Source organism: Mauremys reevesii, linkage group 20 (genome assembly GCF_016161935.1).
Source record: "Mauremys reevesii isolate NIE-2019 linkage group 20, ASM1616193v1, whole genome shotgun sequence".
NCBI lineage: Eukaryota > Metazoa > Chordata > Testudines > Geoemydidae > Mauremys > Mauremys reevesii.
In genome coordinates, this window is record NC_052642.1 from 2,149,910 (window position 1) to 2,177,422 (window position 27,513).

Sequence of the window (27,513 nt, forward strand, 5' to 3'; positions counted from 1 at the left end):
CTGAGACACAGCGTGTGGCAAATGGGTAGAACATCATCTTGGTCCTCAGTGCATCTTCCTGAACGTTTCCAACGCTACCACTTGTAACTGCAAACAGTTCCGTATGTTGTGGCGTCATGAGCAGTAGGATATTGAAGTGGGGGGCAGGGCTTCATAGAATCATGAGTAACCCATGCTGCTTGTTGATCTAAAGAACAAATCCTGCCTGACACACTTGATGGCTTTTTAGGTAGAATTATAAAACTAGAGAATAAAAGTGGCGTCGTACATGTGATTATAACTGAATTTAAGTGGCACATTTTTAACGTCTGTCCAAAATGTACAAAAATAATTCAAATAGACTTGGAGAAGAACAGTATCATCTGGAGTGAAAACTAGCTGAAAGACTACAAATGAGAGCCAAGGTGGGGGGAGGTAAAATCCTTTATTGGATCGTCTTTTGGAGAGAGACAAGCGTTCGAGCTACACAGAGCTGTTCTTCGAGTCTTGTTAAATGAGAATGTAGAGCTGAAGGAAGAATCCAATGACTGGTGCAGAGTTTGGATATGATGATGAGTACTGAACCATGTTAATCTAGAATAAGGTGAAAACCTAGGTGATGTGAGGATCAATAAACATCACAAAAGGACTCAGATTGGAAAAACATACAAAAAATAACAAACGGATTAGAAAAATGCCAGCTAATGCTTTAAACCCAAAAATTCAGCGAGCAGAAGAAAGCAGAGAAGCCGTCATGCTGAAGAGACCTGGGTGTGATGGGGGACAGCAAATTAGGTAGGGGTTTGTAGTGCATTGTGGTGGCTTCTTGTACAAATATGTCACAGAGTAAGGGGGTGACATTCAGGTGTACCTGCGTTCATTTCTGGGCACCTCGATCCCAAAAAGCTATTGACCAATTTAGAAGGGAGTAAACAAAGAGGAACAGAAATGATCATGGGTCTGGGAGTATTGACGGTTTTTGAATAGAGTTGAATCACTTGTGTCTTGGCAAACTAAGGTGGGAACTATCTACAAGTATATGGTGGGTGTAAATGCTAGTGAAGGGGAAGTTACTCGGTGGACTGCAAGGGTAAATAAAGGCTAGAGTGGAGTCCATAACAGTTAGAGATGGGATCCCCTTTCAGGCCACGGTGAGGCTGGTGAAGGAATATTATGGGAACTTCACTCTTACTGTGCCCTGTGTATTGAGCTGTGAATAAATACAGAATTATTTCAGAGCCAGTAACGTCAGTCATAACTCACGACTGATGTCTGAGAATCAACCAGGCTTTAAGCAGATACAGCCAATCAATCTAGTCAAACGACATTTATGATGAGTGTTTGAATGTTGCTGATTGTGGCTTTCGTTCTAGAATCCTCTGCAGATGAAAGGAACGGTTCCATAACTGGAAGGAAGCTACCTCTAGCCCGCAAACATGGCATCCGGGCTTTGGGAGGAAGGGGGACGGAACCTTGTCTCATTGGAGAGCTCAGAATTGAGGAGGCTGCAAACCTGTTCTCAGTTTTATTTGTACAACATGTTTTTCCAGATATTAATTCCTGTTTGTGAAATCTTGAGTCTCCGTCTTTGAAAATAAGATGAAACTCTGCTGTAGGAAAGGAGAGACCGCCCCTCGGGCTTTACGCTCTCTCATTAATGGAACCCTGGATTATTCACAGAAACTGATATTGACTTTATTTTGAAACAGACTTTTTCTCAGTCTTCTCCGACCTCTTCCAAGGTTTGGGATGCTCAGAGGAAATATGTAAATAAAAGTAGGATGCCAGGGAATTTGTATTTACGCAGCTTGTTCTTAGAATAATTATGTTTAAAATTTGGTTTTGTTTTGAAAAAATAAACGGATCTCTGGAAAATAATCTGAGCAGGACTGGTCCCAGTTTATTGTCCAAGGGTGATTTTTTTTAAAGAAGCTAAAGTGAGGAATCAGAATTTGAAAACATGATTTGGTTTGTCTTGCCAACTTGCTGCTTCACTTGTTAGGCAATACAGCATGTTATGCTTTATGAACATTCTCGTGCATACTGATGCTAAATCCCAAATTACTTCAGAATATACCCCTTACCTATTCCCCTTGCCCCAAATATCAGCTCTCCCCACGTAGCTCATGTAGATTTCCTTGAATTGTTTTGGAATGGTTCTGCCTTGCAGAGTGACTGAGGGCTTGGCTACACTTACAGTTTGCAGCGCTGGTAGTTTGCAGCGCTGGTCGTCCAGCTGTGCAGGGCCAGCGCTGGTGTGTGGCCACATTTGCAGCACTGTTGGGAGTGGTGCATTATGGGCAGCAGCAGCATTCAAGTGGTGGCCTTGCTTTTCTTTTCAAGGGGGGGGGGGGGGGGTCTAGTGGGAGGGGGAGAGAGAGAGAGAGGGGGATTTTGGAGTGTGTTTGTGTGTAGCTTCCTAAAAAAAAAAACATTTTTTTTTTCCCCTTAATCTTTCTTTCTTAATAATTAACAACAGCAGGCAGGCAACACGACGCTGTTTCCCTGCCTCCTCTGCCTTTTTTGTTTTTACAGCCAGCCAGAGATGACAGCAGCAAACAGGAGCTCTGTTTGTTTTTAGATAAGCAGCAGCAGCAGGGCAGGAGCTCCACTCAGTCACAGAGGAGGATCTCATTTGATTGTTCTGAGATGATGATTTGAGAACAGGGCAGCATAAAGAGCTGAGCAGGAAAGCGAGGCTCGGAGGTTCACAAAAGCAAAAGAGCTGAGTAACAAAACAACAAAAAAAATAATTAAAAAAAAAAAAGCTTTCTTAATCTCCTTCCTGGAGATGGAGGCCAATAAAAGCGCTGGTGTGTGTGACACTGTGCACTGCATCTTGGGATCGCTGTCGCATCACCACACCCCAACAGGGCCCAAGCCAGCCAGGCAGCAGCAGCAGAGCAGGCCAGCTTGCAGATGTGGGTGTGTACCTGCAGCGGTTGCAGCTTGTGCAGCCGCTGCAAGCTACCAGCGCTGCTGCAACCAAAACCAGTTGTTAAATGTAGATTTGAATGCATGCTAATAAACAACATACAGCCAGTACAAAATCAGTAAGAAACCTTACAAAGGTTTCATGGAAGGGGAAACTGGCTAGCAGAACGTACTGCTCCCACCCTGTACGTCCCAGCTCATGCCCTCTGGACGTTGCACATCAATGGTAAGGCAATGAGCAGGGTGTGAAGGAGAATTGCTCCTGGTGAATGCACATTCCAGAGACTGCTTGCCAAGAAAGAAACCTCTTGAGCTTTCTCAACCTGTTTTTCTCCATCTTCACGAGCACCTTCTGGCTCTTGTATTCCACATGAACAACAAACGTAACTGTTATTGACTGACTTAAAAATCAGCAAGCAAAGACAGTACGCTGGTAAGTTAGGGTGCCAAAAGACTTCATCTGTCCGGGTCTTGTAAGCACAGTACTAAATATTTAATTTATAGCATGATTTAACTTATGGTAGACTTCATTGCTTATGGAGAAAGTACGTCCCTCAATCCTATTTGGCTAGACAGAGGGTCAAATTCTCCCCCGTGTCATGATGTAATTCTCCCATTGACCTCCAGTGACAGTTGTACCTGTCTCACTCAGCGTAAAACTGGGCCCAAAATGAAAGTGTGTATGGACTTGGTGGATATTAGCTCATTAGGAAAAAGTTAAACTAAGCAGAACAGTTCAGACGTTCATATCTGCTCCTTTTAAAGGATCAGAGGAGCTTAAAACTCTCTCTCTTTGGGGAGAAGGAAAATGCATGTATACAGTAGTTTGGGCTAATAACTGTCCTAATTTGTAATAGATTTAGGGACTTGGCTCATGTTAGGTCTTGATTAATAACACATAGCAGGAAACCACAACTGAACTCTGTACGACGCACGCCAGGAAGGCTTAGCTGGGTCATTTAGTTGTGAGTTATGAAGCCAACACAAATGTAGATAAAATTGTAAACGTGAATTGTCATTTCTGTTTTGTGTGTGTATCTGATCTTGCTTCACTTGACAGATTTTTCTAAAGGGCCCAGTAACGACTGAGACTTAATCTTACTCCTTGTCCTAACTGTTCTTTTGTCAGATGTATTGTGCAGCCAGCTTCTCAAGGAAGTTCTATTTTAGCTCTATTTGCCATTTTCTTTCAGGATGATAAATATTAGGGGGTCATGTCTCTTTTAGGCACTGATAGGTTTGAAGAAACAGGTTGATACCAAAGATGTTAAAATGAGTCTTGTAGATTTTATTGACTAGACACTAGGTGGCAATATATCCCTCCTCTTCATAAATACAAGCAGCTTTTATGGGTGAGTGTATAACAGACTTTATATTGCTGAATATTAATAATCTTTTCTACAAATTGTTCTGATCACTTCCTTGATGAGAAGCTGGTGGCCGTTCCCTGCCAGAATCAGAGAGCTTGCGTATTTCATGACTCCACATGAGGACAAGAGACATTCTTGAAGAAGGCACATGTATAATGGAGTTCCACTACATAGCTGCCTATGTCTTCAGCAGCAGGAGCTTTCAGACCTTATCCCAGCAGCCAGCTCCGTCCAGCATTGTCACTGTAGGGAAGCTAGCATGCCGGCGGTTGTGGTTAATGAACACAGGTGCTATAAAGCTGGGGATGAAAACCTACTGAATTTATGTCAGTATTTGACTCCATCTTATGCAAAGGTTGAATCTGCCGACTACTAAACTTGTATGGTGTGATTCACAGAGTCTAAGGCCTGGATCCTGCAGAAATCTCAAGCCGATGCTTAGCATTATGCACGTGAATAGTCTTGTTCAATGGGCCTGCTCAGCGTGTATAAAGTGAAGCAGTGATCTCAGGCCTCAGGATTGGGCCTAGGTCCAGGAGGGGACCCCTGTGATCGTTTGCTGCCTGGCACAGGCCATAGAATTTCACACACTAATTCCTGCAGTGAAAGGAATTATCCTTTTAATGCGGGGGGAGGGGGAGAAGGAGGGAGGTTCACAAGGGGATTTAGGCACCATTCACAAATCGGAGGACGAGGCAGAGGTATCCCTTCCCCCTTACATCCAGTGATTAGGGCACCCACCTGGAGCACAGACTTGAACCCAGGTCTCCCTATCACAGCTGAGTGCTCTGGGCACTAGCTATTGCTTATTTTGGGGTGAGGGTCCCCGTCTCTCCTGCAGGAGCTGTTCCACTTGGTACCAATTAAACATTCATCGGAACAGGACCTGGAACCCAAGTGTCTCCTGACCCAGGTGATTGCCGTAACTACCAGACTAGACTCATTCTCGCTCGGTGGCTCAGTGAATATTTATACAAAGGGGAGCAGCTTCTGGAGACTCGTCCCAGAACAGCAAAGAGCCTGGTGGTTAGGAAGAGGGGTGGGGTTTAAACTTGGGTCTTCTAAGTGCCAGGGGAGGGCTCTAACTACTAGGATTTTGGGTTAGGGGGTGAATTGCTGTTTTCTGCTCAGTGAAACACTTTTTGACTCCAAACTGTTTTGTGTCTGAATTTTCAGTTAATCAAAAATAGTGGAAAAATTTCAGTTTTCAGTTCACCTGAAACAAAACAAAAAAGTTAAAAAAACAAAAACAAAAAAAAAACTGCCAGGGAACTAATGAAAGAGTTGTTCTCCCGTCTCTACCAGTGGATTACCTAGAGCACATCCCTAGGGAGACAGTTAATCTATGGATTTAAAGACCTCCATGTGATTTAACTAGAGCTAGCCCAAAAATACCAGCTATTTCCTGCAGGAAATGTGGATAATTTCTCTTCTGAAATTTACCATATTTCTTTTCAGTTTCCCCACAAAAAAGAAAACAAAAAATGAAGAAAAATGAAAATTTTTACCAAAATCCAAACAATTTTACTGAGAATTTTAGGTTTTTGGTTTTTTTTTGTCATGAACCCAGAAAACTCTGACCAAAATGAAAGATTTCCATGAAAATTTAATTTTGATCAAAAAGCTGTCTTTCATTAAAAGAAAATGTTTTTGATGAAAAACTTCAACCAGCTGTAGAACTAACCACATCCCTTGGTATACTGTTCCAAGAGTTTGTTACCTTCACCAGTCAAAAGTTGTCTTAGTTCTAGTTTGGATTTTTCTAATGTCAACATCTGGCCCTGGTATCTGGTTATGCCTTTGTCTGCTAAATTAAGAGAGACATAATATCAGCTATATTTTCCCTGTGCAGCTACTTGAACTTAGCCAAAAGACCAGGACACAGTCTGCTCCCACTTCTACCCTGCAGTCTGTGAAACATTAATTCTAAAAAATAAACTAACACGTTGGTTCTTATGTGCCTGAGGGATGAGTCAGTATTTCCTGGTTATTGCCAGCTCTTGCAAATTGCTTCTTTGCTAGTAACCACACAAGAAATATAATGCAAATGTAAATACAACTGAAATTACTAGAGTAAGGGTGTCTTGGTTTTCAACAGCTGGCATCCAGGGTAAGCTAATGTACTAGCTACATGATCCCTCACATTGTCTTCCATTTCTGGGGTGGGGTCAGCAGGCTCTCTCTTCTAGATGGAGTCACTGTAAGCAAAAGATTTGGCATGGCAATGACCCCACGGCCTTCCATACTTAGAAGGTTGCATTCTTCCTAGCTCACCACCCCTGTGACTGCTTGGCCATGGAAGATCTAGGCACCAACACACGTTGGTTGACTACCAGCACTGTAACTACGTGGTTGCTGAGGGTGAGAACTCATTCCTTTCCAAACAGCGGGTCAAAGACGCGGAATTCTCAAGTGGGTGACGGTCTAAGCTTGGTTTGAACATACTCAGTAGGGGCTGGAAAACCATGAAAGTTTCCCCAGCACCCATTCATCTTTGACTATAGCACCCAGAATCTGAGCTTAGATCTCTACTAGCAGAGACTGTCAGGAGGTGCAGACACCTAGCTAAGAACTCTGAATTGTCCATTTTATTTGTTTAATATTCTAATCTAAGTTGCTCCACTCGATGAAGCCTTTGACCATCTGGGGAGACAGTGTCAGCTAGTGGCTAGGGCACTGGTGTGGCAATCTGAAGCCCTCAGTTCTAGTCCTGGCTCTGCCACTGGTGTCCTGCATGACCGTGCACAAGTGACGAGGCCTCTCTGAGGTTCTTTTCCCCTCCACCCTTCATCCGTTGTGTTTATTTGGAGTAGAATTGTCTCTGCAGCACCTTGCATGCGGAGACCTCTCGGCACGGCCGTAATGGAAATAACGCTGCTCTGTGCCTGTTCGCGTATGACTGTAGGAACTCTTAATACCTAGTGAACATCCTCCGCTGTGGCCGTGGCCAGTGCTGGAGTGCTCAGTGTCACAGGAGCCAGGCCACGGGCTCTGCTGGAGAGAGAGGAAGTGAACCAAAGGTGTTTTGTTTTGCCTTTAAAGCAGTTTTCCAGTATAATTTTACACTAGAGCAGGAGCCCAGGAGTAACAGCCCAGTGCCCCATGGGGCCCTCAGAAAGCGAGGTGGGTATCTCAGGCGGTTATCCCAGTGCATCTCCCCTCTCTGCTCACTTGCATCCAGAGCTGGAGGGACAGGGGAATTCAGTCACTTCTCCCTTGATGCGACGTGTCTCTTTCCCAGATTCGTTGTAGTCGCCTCTCACTGCTTCCTCTTCTCGGAGCTGGTCAAATCTCTGTCACTGCCGGGATTTCTCAGGCCGCCTGCGCGGCGGCCGGGCTGTAGCACAGGCTGATTGAGAAGCCGGGCCTTTTACTCTCGGCTGCCGTTTCTGAAACTCAGCAGAGCGGAAACTGCTCGCTGGCGCCAGCTGACTCACTGCTGTGAACCCCAGAACTGGCACCTTGAGCGCTACTATTTTTGCATGTTCTGTTCTCCCTCTCCCCTCGTTTGTGTTGGCAGTTGCTGGAGAATGAAGCTGATTTAATTGGCAGTTGTGTTTGTGGCCAGGGTGTTATGAAAAGGTTTTCTGTCTCTCTCTGTAAGTTACACTGACTGTGTTTTCATTCTTAATATAATATTCACTTCATTATTAGCTGAAAGAGGTTCTTTTGCAGAAAAAAGTCCCTCTTCCAAAAATATATATAAAAGTTTCTTCATGCAGCAGTATTCTGAGGGCTGGGCTTTTCGGGTGGAAGGGAAGTGAGAAACCTGATGGTATCTGTGATTTAGACAGAAATTCCTTTCTTTCCCAGGGTGGTGGAACACTGCTCCACTGTGCTGGTACTGCTACTGGCTGCAAAATCAGCTGCACCCTTGTGCCTTCTCCCAAATGGCAATGGAGCGGGTTTTTTTAGTATGTGAGGAATGAGGTTCTCTGAGGGCAAATTCAGAGGACATCTGTGCAGTTCGGTTTGGGGGTTCACTTGCTTTTTTCTGTCACCGGTTTTCCCTGTTGTTGTATGTTGGTTTAAGGGGGATTTTTCTCTTTGGAGCAGGGATGCATGTGGTTTTCGGCTGCCGGCATTGTCCATTGGACTGAAATCTGGCATTTCCTGACACGACTTGATCACGCATCGTTGGGGCTCAACCTCAGGAAATACCGTGTGCACTTCACAGGGTTACTCAGCTCATTCCTTGACTAGGTGGTAAAGACATTTCCTGCATCAGCAGGGTTGAGGGGGATGGAGCTTCGTGACATGTATTTTATTTAAATCCATTCTCCTTTTAAAAGAGACTGATGCAGCGAGGGCTTTCTTGTCTTGAAGAATGCAACGGCAAGGCTATGCAAGGTGGCGTTTCCAGCTCAGTAGCTAGTTCCAACCCATTCCCTGGGACAGCCACAAAGCCCGTGGGTGGGGGGTGAAAAGGGCTGGAGAACCCTTCACGTGTGCTGTGGGGCCTCGGGTGGTTCATTGTCTGCAGAGCATCCAGTCTTGCGCAGCCCAAGAGAAACATCGAGGTCTCAGGCACACACACAGGCTGGAGGCCTTGCTTAGTCCAGGGGTTAACGGGTTTGTTTTCATCTCATGTTCTTGCTGAAGTGCAGGCCAGTGGGGGGAGGAGAGAGCTCTCACATCCTGAGCCGGTTTTGTTTGTTGAGTTAGTCACAGTGCTTGACACATTCAGGTCGTTTTGCATGGTCTGATAAACTTGAGGCTCCAGCCTCAGAAATGCCTCCTCAACCAGGCCACGTGGAAAGGGAGCCGGGCTCTTGGTCGTGGCCCTGAGAGCAGCAGGCTAACGCTGAGCAAACCTTTGTGTGTTTGCTGTAAATGATACACAACAGCTGGCAGTTCACCTTCGGAGGGGTGGGAACTCCTTGACTGCATCATGCTTATCAGCAGCTTCCTGCTGGGCACTGCCATGTCACTCATGCCATTTGCATGGAGACGCTGATGTCAGTACAGGGCTGGGTCTGGACAGGTTGAATGTAAAATGTGCCACCAGTGGAAACTGGCCAAGACAGCTCAGCACAAGGTGTGACTGAGGGGAGACCTGGCTTCCTGGAAAGCCCTGTTCTCTGTGGCCCAGGGAGGTTCCTGGTTTTGTGTTGGCTTTGGGAATGGGCAGGGAGTGCAGACAGTGGATGTGGCTAACCAGGGGGGCTACATGTCTGATGTGGAGTTTGGCCACCAGCCGGAAGTCAGAGTGATGTCACTTCCTGCTCAGTGTTCAAATCCAGCCCGTGGCAGTAACGAACGAAATGCTGAGCAGGTAGTGATCCTTCACTGGTCTCCAGGCGGCTTTTCTCAGAAACTTTCCTCGTAGATGGACATGGCTGAGGAGTGAACGGGACATGGACCTGACCCCATTTCTCATGCGTGCAGGTGATCTGGCCTTGGCCATGTGCAGCTGCTCCAGCTGTTGAGCCCAGAGAGAAGTCTCCCTCCCCCCAGGAAGAGCTCGTGAGCTTGTCTCAGCTTGAAGGTCTCTCTGTACACGTCTGACACAAACAGGATTGAATATACTGTGAACTGTACATTGAGTAGGATACTGTAACCTTAGAGAAGGATCTGGGATTGGCTTCTCAATGCTCCGGTGAGAAGTGCATTAGAAATACCACGGCGAGAGATTTTTCACAAAGCCCTTCATAGACTAGACTCTCAAACAAAAGCAGACGCTGCAAAAAGGAATCAAAGGCTGAGAGACACAGTTGTTGGGGCGCAGCTCCTCTGACAGGCCTTCTGCCAGAGGGGTTACGCTGGGGCAGCTCACCAGGGGGCTGTGAACTCGGGTCGGAGTTAATCATTCAGAGCTTTGCTTTCCAAGGATGTTTAGAACTTGGCCCCAAATAAAATTGTGCTGCCGGCTGCCACCAGCCGCACAGGATCCAGCGAAGAGGAAGCTACACAGAACTAGTCTTCCTTTAAATGTTCAAAAAAGAAAATGGCTTGGTCTATTTTAAATTATGAGAGTGAACAAATTGAAGATGCCTTTGGATCAGTAGAACTCACACCTGCTGTGATTTAAGAAATTAAATGATTCAACTATTTTTTTTTTTTTAGTACTTTGGGCTAACACCCCCCCTTCCCCCCCCCCCGTAAAGCCTCCAAGACATTTGTCTTTGAAAGATGGTTACTGCACACGGACAGGAGTGAGTACAAGGCCCCTGTGCCTATCGAGAGCTCAATCAGTGTGACTAGTAGGTACAGCTTTCGTTACAACCGCTGGGATTGGATGCGTGAAGGACGTCGGCTCTCGTGATTCAGGACCCAAACCAAGCATTGACTCCGGCCTTAGGAAGAAATGTCTCCTGGGGACACGTTATTGTAGAATTTGGCGGCAGCATCTAGTTTTGGCCACTCTAAGACGAGTCCAGCCCTGACCCACTGTTCTGAGCCGGCTCTGGAATTCCTGCGTTCTTCCCTCTGCCTTGGGCCGGAGCGGCCTCTGGGGGGCCGTGTCTGCCGGCCCCACCTCACCCTGCATGATATGCCTGTTTATTTTGTGTTCTCAAACCCCTTCCCTGGGAGGTCGGGCTCTCAATGGGTCCTAGTGCAGTCGGCCTGTGCAGCAACTGGTGTTTGCTCTAACCCGTATCAAGTATCGGACTGTTCCTGCATCCGTGACTCGTTCCGCTCTCATCCTGTCAGGTCTCGCAAGCTCAGCAGGGTTGATCCAGACCAGTACTTGGATGGCAGGCTTTCCAGGAGCGCCCAGGTGCCCCATTAGAATATGGCCTCCTCCCCGAGTCTGTACGGAGCACTACCTGGGCATGCCATGGTGCTGCTGGAGATCAACGAATCTCTAAATAAACAAACAACTAAACACAAATAAAAAACCGGGTCTGAAGGTTTATGCCGGTTAAAGCTCCCGTGGCACTTTCCACAAGCTGAGTGAGGGTGGTTTTAACACTCAGGCCGTGACCGACTTCTAGTCCCCCTGCAGTCTGAGTTCTAGCTCGTTTTCATCCCTGTACCTTCTGAGCACTGCACAAACGTCCCCTCACAACCTCCCTGTGAGGCAGGGACAGAGTAGTCCCATTTTACAGACCGACAGAGTGAGGCACAGAGAGACTGCTGCCCAGATCCTCCAGGCTCTGAACTTCCACTGATTGCAGGATCTGGGCCTAATGACTCTCCCACCGTCATGCAGAAAGCCTGTGGCAGAGCAGGGAATTGACCCTAGGTGTCCTCCAGGGCCTTTATGACACAACTACCTTGGCTGGGCTTTTCCTTCACTTTCTGTCCTCAAGTATTGTGCAGTGTTGCTGTGTGCTGTTAAATCAGCTGCCATGTTCCATTTGAGAAGTGGCTGCATTTCAGTAGTGGGTAAAGCGTCCCCCTAAATCTTCATTATCTATTTCATAACCATGCTGAGATACAATGAATGTTTTATACGTGCTTTGAACTCCTCAAATGAAAGGCATGGAGCAGCGTATAGTGGTAGTATTTTACAAGCACATATTTCTTCTTCTTTTAAAGGAATGTAAACATACAAACCCCCTCATTGTGCCTGGCTTCAAAAATGCAGAAGCCAAGTGAAAGTGTTTCTTTTCCCTGTGGTCAGCTATGATCATTCTTTACAATCCCGTGAAATGCATTAGGGACGGTCCCATGTAATTATGATCATTCAAGAATGAGGCGTAATTGGTAAAAATTAGCAGTTGTTTCAGTGAACATCTGTTTGCTTTTGCTACTGATGCCGATTTCTGTGGCACAGATGACATGGTCGTCTCCCTCCCCATGCTGCGAAAACCCTCTTGCGTGTACCTCTCTTGTCCAAATGCTCTTTAAGGGTAGAGTTAAAGCTAGTTTTTTATAGGCCGGGAACAGAAAGAACCTCCTCAGAATGTTATGGTTTACAAAGAGCTTTAGCATCTAAAACTCAGAAAACGGAGTTAACTTGCCCAGCCAGTCTGGGCAGATCCATATTCATACCCTGGCCTACTGTCCCCCCGATGGGCATATATGAAGTACTAGAGCAGCTCACAAACTCGGGGTCCTTGGCATTACACTGGGTTGAACTTGGCCCCGTGTGTTGAAAGGGGCATGGCTGGAAATGCACCTGTGCGGCCTGTGGCTGAAGAATAGCGTCTTGAGGGCTTGTCTTCGCTGCGGTGTGAGTTAGACCACAAAGGGGTTACTCCACGTGACAGTTAACACAAGTTATAACTCCAGTGCTGCCCCTCACTTGAGGCCTGGCTGGGCACACAACCCTTCACGTGAGTGCAATGGCGTGTTTAATGGCTGGCCTGAGAGAGGAGATAAGCTAAAACCCAAGTGAAGCGCAACTCATCAGCTGCTAGCACGACCACTCGGTAGTGTGTGTGCAGGTTGGCGCCACCCAAGTCCTGCCGGTTCTCCGCTTCCTTCCCACAATTCCCCAGGTGCCCAGAACGGACGGGCGAGTTCTCCCACAGTTCACTTGGCAGGAGTTCCCAGAACAGCTCAGCCTCCTGCAGTGCTGAGAACCCTGGGATTTCCCCACACGGCTGAGTGCCACCTGTGAGTGAGTGCAGCCTCCGTCTGAACGCAGCAGCTCGATATGCTTCTGCCGTGTGGGCGCGCTCACTCGAACCAGGCTAACTGGAGAGGAGTAACCCTGCCCGAAGACAGACCCTAAGAGTAATATCAGGAGGGTGAGTGAAGTCGATCCAGGGGGTTTCTCATCTGTTCGTTGGCTTCTCTGGCTCCTAGTGCGGTGGGGCTGGGACGGGGTGTCACTGGGAGCAGTGTGGAGGGTAAAGGAAGATATGGTGATATCTGGCCCATACTATGAGAAGAACCTTTGAGAGGATCTGGGCTCCAGCCAGTGTGTGGAAGGTGTAAACGGGTCAGGTCTGTGGTGACTGGTCTGAGGTAGCACAGTCTGGAAATGTAGCTGTGCAGGCTGGGCTTGGTAGGTGGGTTTCTATTCTCAGGTGGAGTCTGAGCAGGCTCAGGGGCTCAGCGGTAAGGAAGGGTGTGAAGCCCTAGCCTGGAACTTCCTGCCTTTCACATATTTTGTTTTCTTGTGCTCCAGCAGAACACAGTTCTAGTGGGACCCTCCTTTACAAGGTGTCTCTATCTCCAGCCTCCACTCCAGCCTGACTCTCCTGCTTGGGAGCATTCTGCCTGCTGACACTTGAGGGAATTTTATTAAATGCTGGCTGTGTAATAGAAAAGTTAATGAGGGTTAGTAGCCTCCCCTTGCCTACACAGTTACCCCTAAGTTAAATGCTCCAATACTCCTTTGCCAGCTGAGTCCCTCGTGCTTGACACTTCTCTGCAGACCTTTCAACGTCTCCGTTGTTCTCTGCAGAATGACTGTTGTATACAACGGTCCCTGGGCTGTGCAGTCTGTGGCACATGGATAGTTATTGGGCTGAGGTACAAGCTGATGGCCGATTTGGCCAGACAAGAAGCGGTGTGCGTAAGTCTAGTTATTAATCTGGAGAAAACGAAGTCCCTCGCCATTACCATCAAGCAGTCTCCAGTTGCAGATTTACAACCAGCTCGACTCATGTTAACTAATGTCCAGACAGGACATCGAGCGGCTGGCAAATATTGGGCAGCATCACAGATGGTGCTGGAGGACGTGATGTGAACGCTCACATAGCAGCACTACTTGGGTGGCGTTTGTGGGGACGTCATGCTGTCAAGCTTGCTACAAAGCTGTGGATCTACAGAACCACAGTTGTACCAGCTCTGCTGTATGGAAGTGAAGCCTGGGTGCTCGGCAAGGGTGAAGAACACTGGATTGATGTTTTTGAGTCTTGTCTTCATCACCTGCATCACGTGGCAGGACAAGATCAGCAATGAGGATGTTCAAAGCCAAACCCAGCAGCTGCCTCAATCAGCACTGGTTTGGTTTCAGCAGCTTGGCGTGACGTATGATGGGAATGGAAGACCAGCTAAATTTGAAGCGTGTGTCCCATGGCGTGCTGCCACGTGGCCGGGGATCATGTAGGCACCAAAAGCTTTGGTGGAGCGATAAGATTGCCAGTAATGGTCATAAACCAAATATACGATCAGACCCCCTTAAGCACCTTGCCAGAGATCCGTCTGGGTGGCCCTTGATTTGCAAGGAGCCAGTCCCTTCGGCATTTGCTGTGATGGTGAGTGATGATTTACAAGTTCCACCACATTTGCCAGCAGAGATTGAAAACTCCTTGAACTAGTGGGAGGACTCATGGAACTGAAGAGCTTTGGGGCTTGTAAGCTCCCTGACACGAGCAATCTGACTCATTGACCTGGCCAGTTCTTCTGGCTGTCTCTGAAGCGTGAGAGCTCTTCAAGACCAAACAATATGCTCTGTAACATCCACCGAGACCTCATGTAGCCTTGGGCTTTGCATCTGCATAGGGAATAACTCCAATTATCTACCCACTCTTATTCAAAATAGCCCTCTGCACTAGGTCTTGTGGAAGGATAAGACACATTTGAAGTTTCTAGACAGAGCTGGATTTTTTTTTCCTTTGAAACATGACTTTCTGTGTGTGTGTAAAGATTGGATTTTTCCAGGAGTGGAAATCAATCTGTGTTTTCCAAAGCCCCACATCTCAAAAACGCCTTGTCCAATTAACCTCAAACTTTTCCCCCAAAAATTCTCCTCTGGCAGGAGACCACACATGAAAGCTTCAGGCAGAACGGAGCTTTTCTGTGAGCAGGCAGTGAAGAAGAGGGGGCAGGGGGCTGAGAATTGGGCTTAAAATGGAAAATGAGGTCCAAGCTTAAGACTGACGTCCCTGCCATGGCCCTGGAGTGAGTGAGTGTTTGACTCAGTCAGTCTAAGGGGAGGAGAGAGGTTACAGTGGTGATTCCCAGCAGTGGGATTGTAAGTGGGAGGGGGGAAGGGAGGAAGAGAACTTCCCAAGTATTCAGTGGCTCAGAGCTAACCAGCTGGGTTAGGGTTCAGATGGTTCCCCATTCATAGCGAGGGATTGGTGGTTCTCTGGGAATTGCTCGCTTTAGCCAATAATGCAGAGGCAGTTAAGGCTGGACACCATGTTTCTGCCCAGGGCTTGGTGGGAAGCAGCACGTGGCAGGGCTGGTGTGGGAGCCAAGAGGCTCTTTCCTTGCTGGAAGTGGTGGAGAAGCGCAGAATGTGAGGAGTAATATCAGGGCAAATTGCAGGGACTTTTCCAGATGCTTGTGACTTCGCTCCTCGTTATTTCCCCAAAAGGCTGTGATGGTCCCGTACGTGGCAGCACGGTCACTTACTCGCCTCAGGTCCTGCTGCTGTTAGTGTTTCCCTCAAAACCCATTCCAGCCCGTGGGGTCAGCTCTGCCACGTGGGGGCATGCTCGGGGGGAGGGGGAGAATCCCAGCAGCAGAGCAGGATGACAAGAGACTGGAACAGAGTGATGGCTCAAAGATATTGCTCCCTTCCTGGTCCAGCGCTGTCATAGAATCATAGAATCTCAGGGCTGGAAGGGACCTCAGGAAGTCATCTAGTCCCACCCCCCTGCTCAAAGCAGGACCAACCCCAACTAAATCATCCCAGCCAGGGCTTTGTCAAGCCTGACCTTAAAAACCTCCAAGGAAGGAGATTCCACCACCTCCCTAGGGAACCCATTCCAGTGCTTCACCACCCTCCTAGTGAAATAGTGTTTCCTAATATCCAACCTAAACTTCCCCCACTGCAACTTGAGACCATTGCTCCTTGTTCTGTCATCTGCCATCACTGAGAACAGCCGAGCTCCATCCTCTTTGGAACCCCCTTTCAGGTAGTTGAAAGCAGCTATCAAATCCCCCTTCACTCTTCTTTTCTGCAGACTAAACAATCCCAGTTCCCTCAGCCTCTCCTCATAAGTCATGTGCTCCAGCCACCGAATCATTTTTGTTGCCCTCCGCTGGACTCTCTCCAATTTATCCACATCCTTCTTGTAGTGTGGGGCCCAAAACTGGACACAGTACTCCAGATGAGGCCTCACCAATGTCGAATAGAGGGGAATGATCACGTCCCTCGATCTGTTGGCACTCGGCACCCAGCTTTCATGAGCGCCCAGGAGCCACTAGGATGCCCATCACATTGCACCTAGCGTCTGGAGATCAGGAATGACCGGGACCTAGTCGGAACATGACGGTTTGTGAGCTGTGAATCGGAAGGGGCTGGGGAAGGAGGTGGCACGGCTGCTCCTGGAATAGGCTGGCTTTCCATGCTGTCGCTTTTCCCTCCGTGGTTGAAGCAGATGCAGTGATGGTGAAAAATGTGGCTGCCAGAGCAGGGTGGAGCAGGGAGTGAGAAAGAAACTTTTTGCTTGTGGAGGATGCTCAGGGCAATAGCGACTAGCCTGTCAGACTCACGGAGAACATGGTCAGCCCAGCCGTCGCGTGTAGCACAAGGCAGCTGGATGTTGCCCCCCCCGGGCCTTTGGCCTGAGCCTTTCTTGTAGTAAATCACGTGTGAGTGTGAAGTCCCACCTTCTCCCCAGCCTTGCCCAGAGCTCCACCCAGCCTTGGAAGGGACGGGCGAGGCTGCTGTGGGGCCCGATGTGCAGCTGTATAATCTGGGCCTGCTGAATGGCTGGGGAGCCACGTGTGGTGTGGGCTGCTCAAGAACTAGAGGAATAGGCCTGAAAGAGAGACCTGAGCCTGCAGACAGTGGGCTGGGAACCTCTGTCCTGTAGCCCCAGGGGAATTAGACCCACAATGTCCAGCCAGGCTGATTTTACCCTGAAGGACTCACTGGCAGCAGTGTGGCCTCTCCCTACACGTGCAGGGTCTGCCTCTGTCCCTGCGCCCTGCAGACATTGGGTTGGAGCTGGGAGCTCTTTCTTCTCTCTCTCCCGGGGTTCCCTGGGGGTAGCATGGGCCAGTGAGCAGGACTCTGGCCTGTGAGCCAGGAGACGTGTGCTCCCTTCCTCGCTCTGCTCATCACCTGCTGGGTGACCGTGGGCAAGTCACCCACCCCCCGCCCTCGGGTCTTGGGTTCCCCATGCCCTGTCTTGTCTATTTAGATGGTGAACTCAAGAGGGCACACTGCACTGACACTGCACTGCACTGACACTGCAGTGGCACGTGCTGCACTGACATCGGGAGTGCCAGCTGCTACAGATGTGCCGCTGACTGATGCCGACCAGCCAGCCAGGTGTCCTCAGCAGCAACCGCAGCGGAGGGGCTTGGCAGTGCGACGAGAACTTCCTGGCTCGGCAACTAGAGGGCCAGATTTGTCTGCTGCCTCCCATGGAGCCCCCCCCCAGGGATGAATTCGGTTGTGGGTGTCAAAAGCAGGGGGAGAATCTCCTTCCTTATGGTCCTGCCCCTCCTGGAGTCGGTGGGAACTGGACTGGGGCCCAGGAGGCATGGGCACCACCCATGCAGGCCCAGTCCTGGGACGCAAGGTGATTAGCATCCCTGGATGTGGGTATCTGTGGCAGGAGAAGTCTCCTTGGGCCCAGCCTGATTGAATGCTTAGACCTAACCCCCAAAATCCCTGCTTTAGGCACCAAAATCCCTACTCAGGCCTCTGGCTTTGGCTTCTCGTTGTTTTCCCCTCTGCTGTGCTGTTTTGGCTTTACCATAACTGTGTGAACGGGAGCCTGGGGGCAGAACGGCTTCTACCCAGCATTCTGCTCAGAGGGTGGCCGTGTGCTTCCCAGCCCCCCGAGGTGCATGCCTGGTATCTGGGCTGCTCGAATCGCTCGTGATCTTAGCTAATGCAGACAAGGCTCACACGACCTTGTTCGTGTGTGCCCGGCTGGTCGCGTTAACCCTTAGGGTGCCTCTGCAGTGGGAGGCGTAACTTCCAGCTGGCGTAGACGGACACACGCTAGCTTTGACTGAGCTAGCGTGCTAGAAATAGCATGGCCGCGGGTGGCGACTTGGGCCAGTGACCCGAGTGCAGGCCCATCAGAGGTCCCTGGTCCATGCCCTCATGGCCAACCCGAACTGCCGCCGGCACCACTGTGCCCACAATCAAAGCCAGCACGGGGGTGTCTGCCTGAGCTGGGATTCTCTCTGCCAGCTGCAGCGTCACCGTAGGGAGGAGTCCAGGCCTTCACACAGCCAACTTAGCCGACGTTGAAGACAACATGCCCTTCTCCACCCTTGTCTTTCCACAGGGGGTGATGGGAACGTGGCAGCGAACACGCCCTAACCAACACTTCTGTCCTCGCCCAGACGAGGCCCGGACAGGGGCAGGTACATGAGACCATCTTGCAGGTGGCAAGTTGGGCAGGGAGCGGAAGCCTGGAGTCCAGCCTCCCGATCTCTTGCTGCAACACTGCACTGCTTACTCAATAAGCACTGAGCGCTGGCAGCTTCCATGGACTTCAGCTGGTGTCGTTCGGTTCCGGCACGTCTGCAAGTCAGGCCCCATGTCTCTGGGGAGCCAGGTGTTTTCAGGACTAACCAGAGAGCTCCCTTAGCCAGAGCACAGCTTGTTGAGTAATGCAGAGCCAATGAACAAGCAGCCTCCTGAGAAGAGGTGTTCGGAGAGCTGCGTGGGGAGTGCTGCTGCACCGTGTGTCTGTGCGCTGTGTGGTGGATGGGAGTGGCTCTGGAATAATTTATGGTGCTGAGTGTTGGCCTGGTCATTGGGCTGTTTGCAGTATGTGGATATTGGTTAGGTCAACAGGGCGAGCAGGAAAGAGAAACAATGGCTCAAGAAGAGCCACTGCCCGGTAAACACTTGGGGGTTGTTACCGGACAACGTTGCTGTTGCCTCCCGAGATGCTGGCTCAGTCCCCGGCAGAGCCGCCGACCGGCTCTGGACAAGCAGGGCCAAAAGGCGGGACTTGGAGAAATAGAAAGGAACTCGGCTTGTTCAAAAAACTGCCCGTTTCCAGAAGAGGGCTGCTGTTCAGACTGACACGGGCACCTTCCAGGGTGTCTGAAGACGCTCAGCCGCCCTAGGCTGACACGGGGGTGGGGGAGCGCTCTGGACAAGATAGACGTGGGTAGAGACTGTTGTTTTAAAAGCCTTTTCTCTAATCATGTTGCTCCTACTGTTGAAATTGAACAATGTATTTGGTAAAAAGCAACAAAGGGTCCTGTGGCACCTTACAGACTAACAGACATACTGGAGCATGAGCTTTCGTGGGTGAATACCCACTTCGTCAGACACAAGTGGTGGAAATTTCCAGGGGCAGGTATATATATGCAAGCAAGAAGCAGGCTAGAGATAACGAGGTTAGTTCAATCAGGGAGGATAAGGCCCTGTTCTAGCAGTTGAGGTGTGAAAACCAAGGGAGGAGAAACTGGTTCTGTAGTGGGCAAGCCATTCACAGTCTTTGTTTAATCCTGAGCTGATAGTGTCAGATTTGCAGATGAACTGAAGCTCAGCAGTTTCTCTTTGGAGTCTGGTCCTGAAGTTTTTTTGCTGCAGGATGGCTACCTTTAGATCTGCTATTGTGTGCCCAGGGAGGTTGAAATGTTCTCCTACAGGTTTTTGTATATTGCCATTCCTAATATCTGACTTGTGTCCATTTATCCTTTTATGTAGGGACTGTCCAGTTTGGCCGATGTACATAGCAGAGGGGCATTGCTGGCATATGATGGCATATATTACATTGGTGGACGTGCAGGTGAATGAACCGGTGATGGTGTGGCTGATCTGGTTAGGTCCTGTGATGGTGTTGCTGGTGTAGATATGTGGGCAGAGTTGGCATCGAGGTTTGTTGCATGGGTTGGTTCCTGAGCTAGAGTTACTATGGTGTGGTGTGCAGTTACTGGTGAGAATATGCTTCAGGTTGGCAGGTTGTCTGTGGGCGAGGACTGGCCTGCCACCCAAGGCCTGTGAAAGTGAGGGATCATTGTCCAGGATGGGTTGTAGATCCCTGATGATGCGTTGGAGGGGCTTTAGCTGGGGACTGTATGTGATGGCCAGTGGAGTCCTGTTGGTTTCTTTCTTGGGTTTGTCTTGCAGTAGGAGGCTTCTGGGTACATGTCTGGCTCTGTTGATCTGTTTCCTTATTTCCTCGTGCGGGTACTGTAGTTTTGAGAATGCTTGGTGGAGATTTTCTAGGTGTTGGTCTCTGTCTGAGGAGTTGGAGCAAATGTGGTTGTACCTCAGCGCTTGGTTGTAGACAATGGATTGTGTGGTGTGTCTGGGATGGAAGCTGGAGGCATGAAGGTAGGCATAGCGGTCAGTAGGTTTTCGGTATAGGATGGTGGTAATGTGACCATCACTTATTTGCACTGTGGTGTCTAGGAAGTGGGCCTTGCGTGTCGATTGGTCCAGGCTGAGGTTGATGGTGGGGTGGAAGCTATTGAAATCATGGTGGAATTCTTCCAGGCTCTCCTTCCCATGGGTCCAGATGATGAAGATGTCATCAATGTAGCATAGGTGGAGAAGGGGCGTGAGTGGACGAGAGCTGAGGAAGCGTTGTTCCAGGTCAGCCATAAAAATGTTGGCATATTGTGGGGCCATGCGGATGCCCATAGTGGTGCCACTTATCTGGAGGTATATATTGTCATCAAATTTGAAATAGTTGTGTGTGAGGATAAAGGCACAGAGCTCAGCAACCAGTTGTACTGTGGCATCATCAGGGATACTGTTCCTGACAGCTTGTATTCCATCTGTGAATGGGATGTTTGTGAAGAAAGCCTCCACATCCATGGTGGCTAGGATGGTGTTTTCTGGAAGGTCACCAATGCATTGTAGTTTTCTCAGGAAATCAGTGGTGTCACGGAGATAGCTGGGAGGGCTGATAGCGTAGGGTCTGAGCAGAGAGTCCACATATCCGGACAGTCCTTCAGTGAGAGTTCCAATGCCCGAGATGATGGGGCGTCCAGGATTTCCGGGTTTGTGGATCTTGGGGAGAAGATAGAATAACCCCAGTCAGGGCTCTAAGGGTGTGTTGATTTGTTCCTGGGTTAGTGTAGGGAGAGCGTTTGGTGTAAGGCTGTTCGATCACTTTATCCCCTGGTGCAGACTCCCAAAGGAAAGAATTGCAGGTGCCAGATCCCCGTCGGGCCTGCAGGGTAAGAACGGGAGATCCATGGGGTGCTGGAGCCTGGGGCCTGGTCTAGGAGTGGGGGGATGGTGGAATTCCACCCCGGGATAAGTAAAGGCATGCAGCCTGACCCCAAAGTGTCAGAGAGACCGGAGAGGTGCCAGAGGTAAAGTAGCCCTGCAACCAGGTCTTGTCGGGACACACGGAGAGCTCTGGGGAGAGGCTCCAGCCCGTCCTGAGGGAGCTGGTTGATCTCTGCTCTTGGGGCAGGTGTCCGAGCGGGGAGCCCCCGCCCCCGTTGCTCCACACGCCCGACGCTCAGGCAGCGACAATGTGTTAGTTTAACACATCGCTGGGTCTGTTTTGCTGAGCTGTGCCGCTGTGAGATGGGAAATATTAGATGTGCGCGTTGTGGGCCCAGAAAGGAAGGAAGGAAAAGGGGAAAGGTCTGTTTGGGCATAAGCCGCACGTGCCTTTTGTGCTATTTATACCCATCCCCAGGAAACGGCGTGAGCCATGCACGGACCCTCTGTGAATGCGATAGAAATACCCCCCTCCCCATTCACCTCCACCTAAATACAGCAGCCCTCCGGGTGTGTGTACTTATAGCCTGTTCCCCCTCCCCCATCAATCAGCAATCCACCCTTCTGGAGCCCTTCTATTGTCTCATGAAGCTCCCCCAGTGCTGCGGGGTGGGCTTGCCCGGGAGACCAGAGCCCTCCTGCCCTGGCTGCACCGAAGACAGAGCTGGTTTGGCTTTGATGTTCCTGCACGTGTGTGTGGAGGAGATGGGGAGAAGTGGGTATTATGGAGGGTTGGCCTGTCTCAGGATTAACAATGGTGTATAGAGCCTTTCATCTTGATGGTTCATATCCAGCCCGGGCCACCTCTCATGGATGTTTGGTGTCAGGCTTGTTCCTACTGATCCTGGCACTAATTGGGCCCCCTCTTGGTAGCCTCTGCAGGATTGAATGGGCCGTGCGGGTTGAGCTGCCAGCTTGCCTCTCAAAGGCTCCCAGGTCAGAGGTGACTCAGCCGCCTCGGCCGAGCAGACTGGTGAGCAGTATTCCCAACCCCACAAGCTCCAGAGACAGGAGTTGGGTCCCAAGAATTCATGAGATTAAAAATATAACTGTTGGGTTCTTCTATTTGCATCAGGTTTGTGGGTCTTTCGGGTGGCCTTGTGTCACCTTGTCATGCTTTTCTCTTAGATTTAAAAACCCACCAAATATCTCGAGACTCACAGTAAAATTGTGAGAGTTGGCAACACTGCCCTGGCTACTGGACCAGCTCTGTCAGCTCCATCTCCAGAGCTCTCCAGCCGTCAGCTTTCATGAGCAGGACGTTTATCCCTACGCCCCAATAGAAACTGCTAGAATGTGAACTCTGAGGGGAATCACAAGAATAATCTAGAGCCAATGTCCTGACTTTGCTTTGACACCTCAGGGTCAGTTGCTTACCCTAGGGAGAGCTCTCCAGGCATAAAAGGAAGCAGGCATCATAGCAGCAGACGTATGACTGGCTGGCCACGTGCCTGGCTTGGAAATCCAGCCTGACCACCCAGAGTGGAAGTAGCTAGCCAGTTTGCCCTCCAAAAATGCCATGATTTGGGGTGAGATGTTTAGGTTTTACCTAAGACTGATGGGACAAAATTAAGGAAAGAAATGTTTAGTTTGAATGTCAGGGAAAACCTCTGTTTATATAGAATACGTACGTTTTTCACCCCGTATAAATATTTCCATTAACTTTTCACTCTAAAGTTCTTCTCTTTAGGGTGTTCGTTACCCCTTTTCCACCCATCCCTTTTACCGTCGCTGTTGTCTCTGCCTCTCCCTTCTATCACCCCTCTACTCTCTATTCCTACCTCCCTGGCCCGCTCTGTTTCTTCACCCCAGGGGCTCTTCTGGGATGAGGCCAGCACATATGTCCTGCACACCCGGGGTTATGAGTGATTCAGTGAGTGAAAGGCTGAGGGACCCTGCTGTGAGCAACTGGTACAAAATGCAGCAGCTGGGATTCTGCCTGAGGATCGGTGGATCACTCAGTGTTGTTAGGCATCAGTTTATAAACCATTGCTCCCATGTGCTGTAGCACTTCCCTGTGATACGCACAACATTAAACAACAAAGAGAGCAGCAAAGCAACGGAGATGCAGAATTCTGGGGGAATTGTGCAAACTCCTGCCCAGGGCGAACAGCTACTGTCAAAACAAACATCTCTTCCAGGCTCTTTCTCATTTCAAACTCTTCTGGCAGACGTTGCAGACCAAGCAGTGGTAGTTCGAGAGAGAGCGCTGGCAGAATGTACAGAGGAAAAGAAGAGACTCCGAGGCCTTGTCTCCACTACAGAGTTTTGTCGGCAAAAGGCAGCTTTTGGTAACAAAACAGCAGGGGTGTGCGCACAGCAGTGCCACTTTTGGCGACGAAACTGCCCTGTTTTGGTGACAAAATAAAATCACCTCGATGAGAGACATGGGGCTTTTTGTGCCAAAGTTTTAGCAGCCCAGTGCCAGTGTACACACCACGTTTGGTTTTGCCGCTGTAAATGTCCTCCAGGAAGTGTCCCACAATGCCCAGCCTGACCGCTCTGGTCAGCAGTCCGAACTCCGCTGCCCTGCGGGCGGGTAAACAACCTTCCGCCGCTCCCCCTTTCAAGCCCTGTGAATTTTTGAAATTCCGCTTCCTGTTTGCTCGGGGTGGAGAGCTCACGTCACATCGTCCCAGCTGACCGTGGCAGCTCCAGGGGCAAACGCTCTCCCACTTGGAGCACTGCGGAGCTGCCGGAGCTGCTCGGTACTTGGGGAGAGACGGCTGTGCAGTCCCCGCTGTGCTCCAGCCATAGGAATTTTGATCCCTATGGGCAAATGTCTGATGGCTGGTGTGAAAAGGGGTAGAATCGGGACACGGTGCTGTGCCGAGCGAAGATAAAGGAGCTGAGACAGGCGTACCAGAAGGCAAACTGTCACTCGGGTGCTGCGCTGAAGGCCTATAAGGAGTTGGACGCTATGCTCTGCAGCGACCCCACCTCCAAGAGCCCCGTGGACACTTCCGTGGGGCTTGAGGTGGTGGAAAGTGGACCTAACCTAGAGGACGAGGTCATGGACAAGGAGGTGGAGTTAGAGGATGCTGTGGAGCCCGTGGCGGGGTCCAGGTCAATCAAGAACTGTTCTCCACTCTAGAGTGGTTTAGCTGGTCCCGGCACTCCTACTCTAGCGACCAAGAAGCAGGAGAGGAGACTCCTGGTAAGTGGTTGGTTTTTTGTGAGTCATTGGTGCTTGGTTACATGATGGGTGAAGGCATAGAAATGGACAAGGCTAGCTGTGTTTGTGTGTGCTGGACATTTCCAAGTGCAGCTCCGCAGTGCAGCGGAACAGTACAGCGGAATCAAGATCTCATGGGAATCCTACAGAGAGATCCTGGAGGTACCCGGCTATTCTCTGCCAGAGGTTCCTTGGCAGAGCTGCTTTGTTCCTTCTCGCATTGAATGAAACTTTCCCACCCCACTCTGCAATCACTTGTTCAGGGGCCAGAGTGGCACACAGGCGAGCAGCATGGGGACCAGGTCAGAAGCCGCAAGCGTGCAGTAGATGCAGCCTTGCTTCCCTGGTTACCCTCAGGAGTGAGAGATCTGCTTCAAACACCCCCGCCTGTGGAAAAGGGTGGGAGAATTTACAATATTGTCCCTGATCACCAGCACCACAACTATTTCATAAGCACCATTGCTGTTTATCCCAGGTAGAACACCCTCCCACCCCCATCCCCTCGGGCTAAACTCACCATGCCTGGGGTGTTCGCCGAGATGTGTGCTTGGTATGTTACAGGAGGTGGATTAAACTGTGATTCAATGCTGTGTGTGAACTAACAATCGTGTCTGTGTATTGTTTCTAGTGCTTTTGCAGATGTGGCCTTCAGGGGAATCCTCTACACACCAGCGGAGTGCCTCCGCCAGATACGGCCAAGATGGAGCAAGGAGGACATGCTCCGGGCGGGAGGTCCTGCAGTACGCTGAGGCAGGAAAAAGGGAACGCAGGGAGTGGAGAGAAATTGAAAGGCGTGTCAGCAAAGGAAATCAGGACATCATTAAGGATGCCACTGAGTGAATGATAAAAGTAATGGAGCAGCAAACAGCGATGCTCAAGTCCCTTGTAACGCTGCAGTCAGAACAGATGCGTGCCCACCCTCCCCCGCAGCAAATTCAGAACCGTTTCCAGGTCTCCCCAAACTCCACTCGCACATTCCCGGACACTTTCTGGAACTTCTCGGCTTCCCATTCACTCCACTCCTTCGGGCAGCTTTCAAAATGATAGCTGGACCTCTGCCCAGCTCTGACGGTCTGCCCTTCCCTGCCCCCTTCTTGTCTCACCGTGTGCGTGTGTGTGTTCGTTTAATTAAAAAAAGAATATGAAAGATAACTGATTTTATTTATAAAAGCAGCACAGAGTCCTGTGGCACCTTATAGACCAGGGGTCGGCAACCTATGGCACGCGTGCCAATTTTTAATGGCACGCTGGGGCCTGCCGGGACCCCAGTGTGCCATTAAAAATCCTGCCGACGCAGCAAGCTGCAGGGTCCGTGCTCCAGGGCTGGAGCGCAGCAAGCCGCCGGCCTCTCCCCCATGAGCCATGCCACCGCGTACAGCGCTCTGGCGGCCAGGGCTGTGCGCTCCCACGGGGCAGCATTTGGATCCATGGGGAGGGAAAGATGCTCCCCGCTCATCCGGAGCCCTGCTGCCCCGCCCCACCCCGCCCCGCCCCTCAGAGTGGCAGGGCTCCAGATCAGCGGGGAACCTCATGGTAAGGGGTCCGGGTCCGAGGAGGGGTTGGATAAGGGGTGGGGGCAGTCAGGGGACGGAGCAGGGTGGGTTGGATGGGGGAGTGGGATCCCGGGGGGGTGGTTAGGGGCGGGGGGGTCTCTGGAGGGGGCAGTCAGGGAGCAGTGGGGTTGGATGGGGCATGGGAGTCCCTGGGGTCTGTTAGGGGTGGGGAGGTGGATAGGGGTCAGGGGACAGGGAGCAAGGAGGGCCCTGGGGAGGCAGTTGGGGGGGTCTCTGGAGGGGATGGTCAAGGGACAAGGAGCTGGAGGGGTTGGGAGTTCGGGGGGGGCTGTCAGGAGGCAGGGGTGTAGAGAGGGGTTGGGGCAGGCAGGCAGCAGGGGGGGTTGTATGGGTCCAGAGTTCTGGGGGTCCTGTCAGGGGGCATGGGAGTCCAGGGGGTCTGTCTGGGTGCGGGGGTGTGGATAAGGGTTGGGGCAGTCAGGGGACAGATAAGGGGTAGGGTCCTAGGGGGGCAGTCAGGGGACAAGGGGCAGGGAAGCTTAGATAGGGAGTGGGCTCCCAGGAGGGGGTAGTCGGGACAAGGAGCAAGGAGGGTTGAGGGTTCTGGGGGGGCAGTCACCCAGCTCTCTGCCCTGAGCCCTGACCCCTCTCCCCCCCACACACACACACCCAGCCCTCTGCCCTGAGCCCTGCACCCCCCCCACACACCCAGCCCTCTGCTCTGAGCCCTGTACCACCTCACCCTCTGCTGACTCCTTCACCCCCTCACATGACCCCAGCCCTGACTCTGGCACCCTCACACATACCCAGCCCTCCTGATACCTGCACCCCCCCTCACATGTGCCTAGCCCTCTGCTCTGACCCTTGCACCCCCCACATCTCCAGCCCCCCCACATCCCATGCACCCCGCACATCCCCACCCCAACCCAACCCTGAGCACCAAACGGAAGTCACATTCCCTCCTGCACCCCTCACACCAAATGGGAGCTGCCCAGGTAAGTGTCCCCACACCCAAACCTCCTGCCCCAACCCTGAGCCCCCTCCCTCATTCTAGCTCCTGGCCAGACCCTTCACCCCCAGCCCTGTGCTCGGTCCACTCCCACCCTCAGCTCAGTGCAGAGAGCAGAAGAGAATGGGCCAGAACTAGGGAGAAGGTAGGTACCCACTGTATGTGGGCAGGGCCGGGACCCCAGACCGGCAGCGGGCTGAGCGGGTCCGGCGGCCGGGATCCCGGCTGGCAGGAGCTGGCGGATGGAACCCCTGAGCGGCCGTGGGCTGAGCGGCACAACCCACTGCCAGTCGCCGGCCCCTTTCAGCCCGCTGCCAGTCTGGGGTTCTGGCTGCCGGCCCTGCACAGCCCGCTGCCCGTCTGGGGTTCTGGCTGCCAGACCCTTCCCAGCGGGGGTCCCGGCCGCAGGCCCCACTCAGCCCACTGCCAGCCTAGGTGAACAGAACCCCAGACCAGCAGTGGGCTGAGGGGCCGGCGGCGTAAGATCAACATTTTAATTTAATTTTAAATGAAGCTTCTTAAACATTTTGAAAACCTTGTTTGTTTTACAATACAACACTAGGTTA

The 27,513-nt window shown here is 50.8% G+C and overlaps 1 protein-coding gene across 4 annotated transcripts in view; it reads left to right on the forward strand.

The window, feature by feature from the left end:
- The window catches only part of FKBP6 (FKBP prolyl isomerase family member 6 (inactive)), a 64,796-nt gene extending 39,279 nt beyond the window's left edge, over positions 1-25,517 (forward strand). For 3 of the 4 annotated variants that reach the window (XM_039507338.1, XM_039507340.1, XM_039507339.1), the window contains one exon: positions 25,053-25,517. In XM_039507338.1, coding sequence (XP_039363272.1) covers positions 25,053-25,264 — 212 coding nt within the window. In that variant the 3' untranslated portion in view covers positions 25,265-25,517. Of the gene's footprint in view, positions 1-1,352; positions 1,858-25,052 lie in introns of those variants that run through there. The other variant, XM_039507341.1, reaches the window with a different exon arrangement.
- Positions 25,518-27,513: the final 1,996 nt, after the last annotated feature.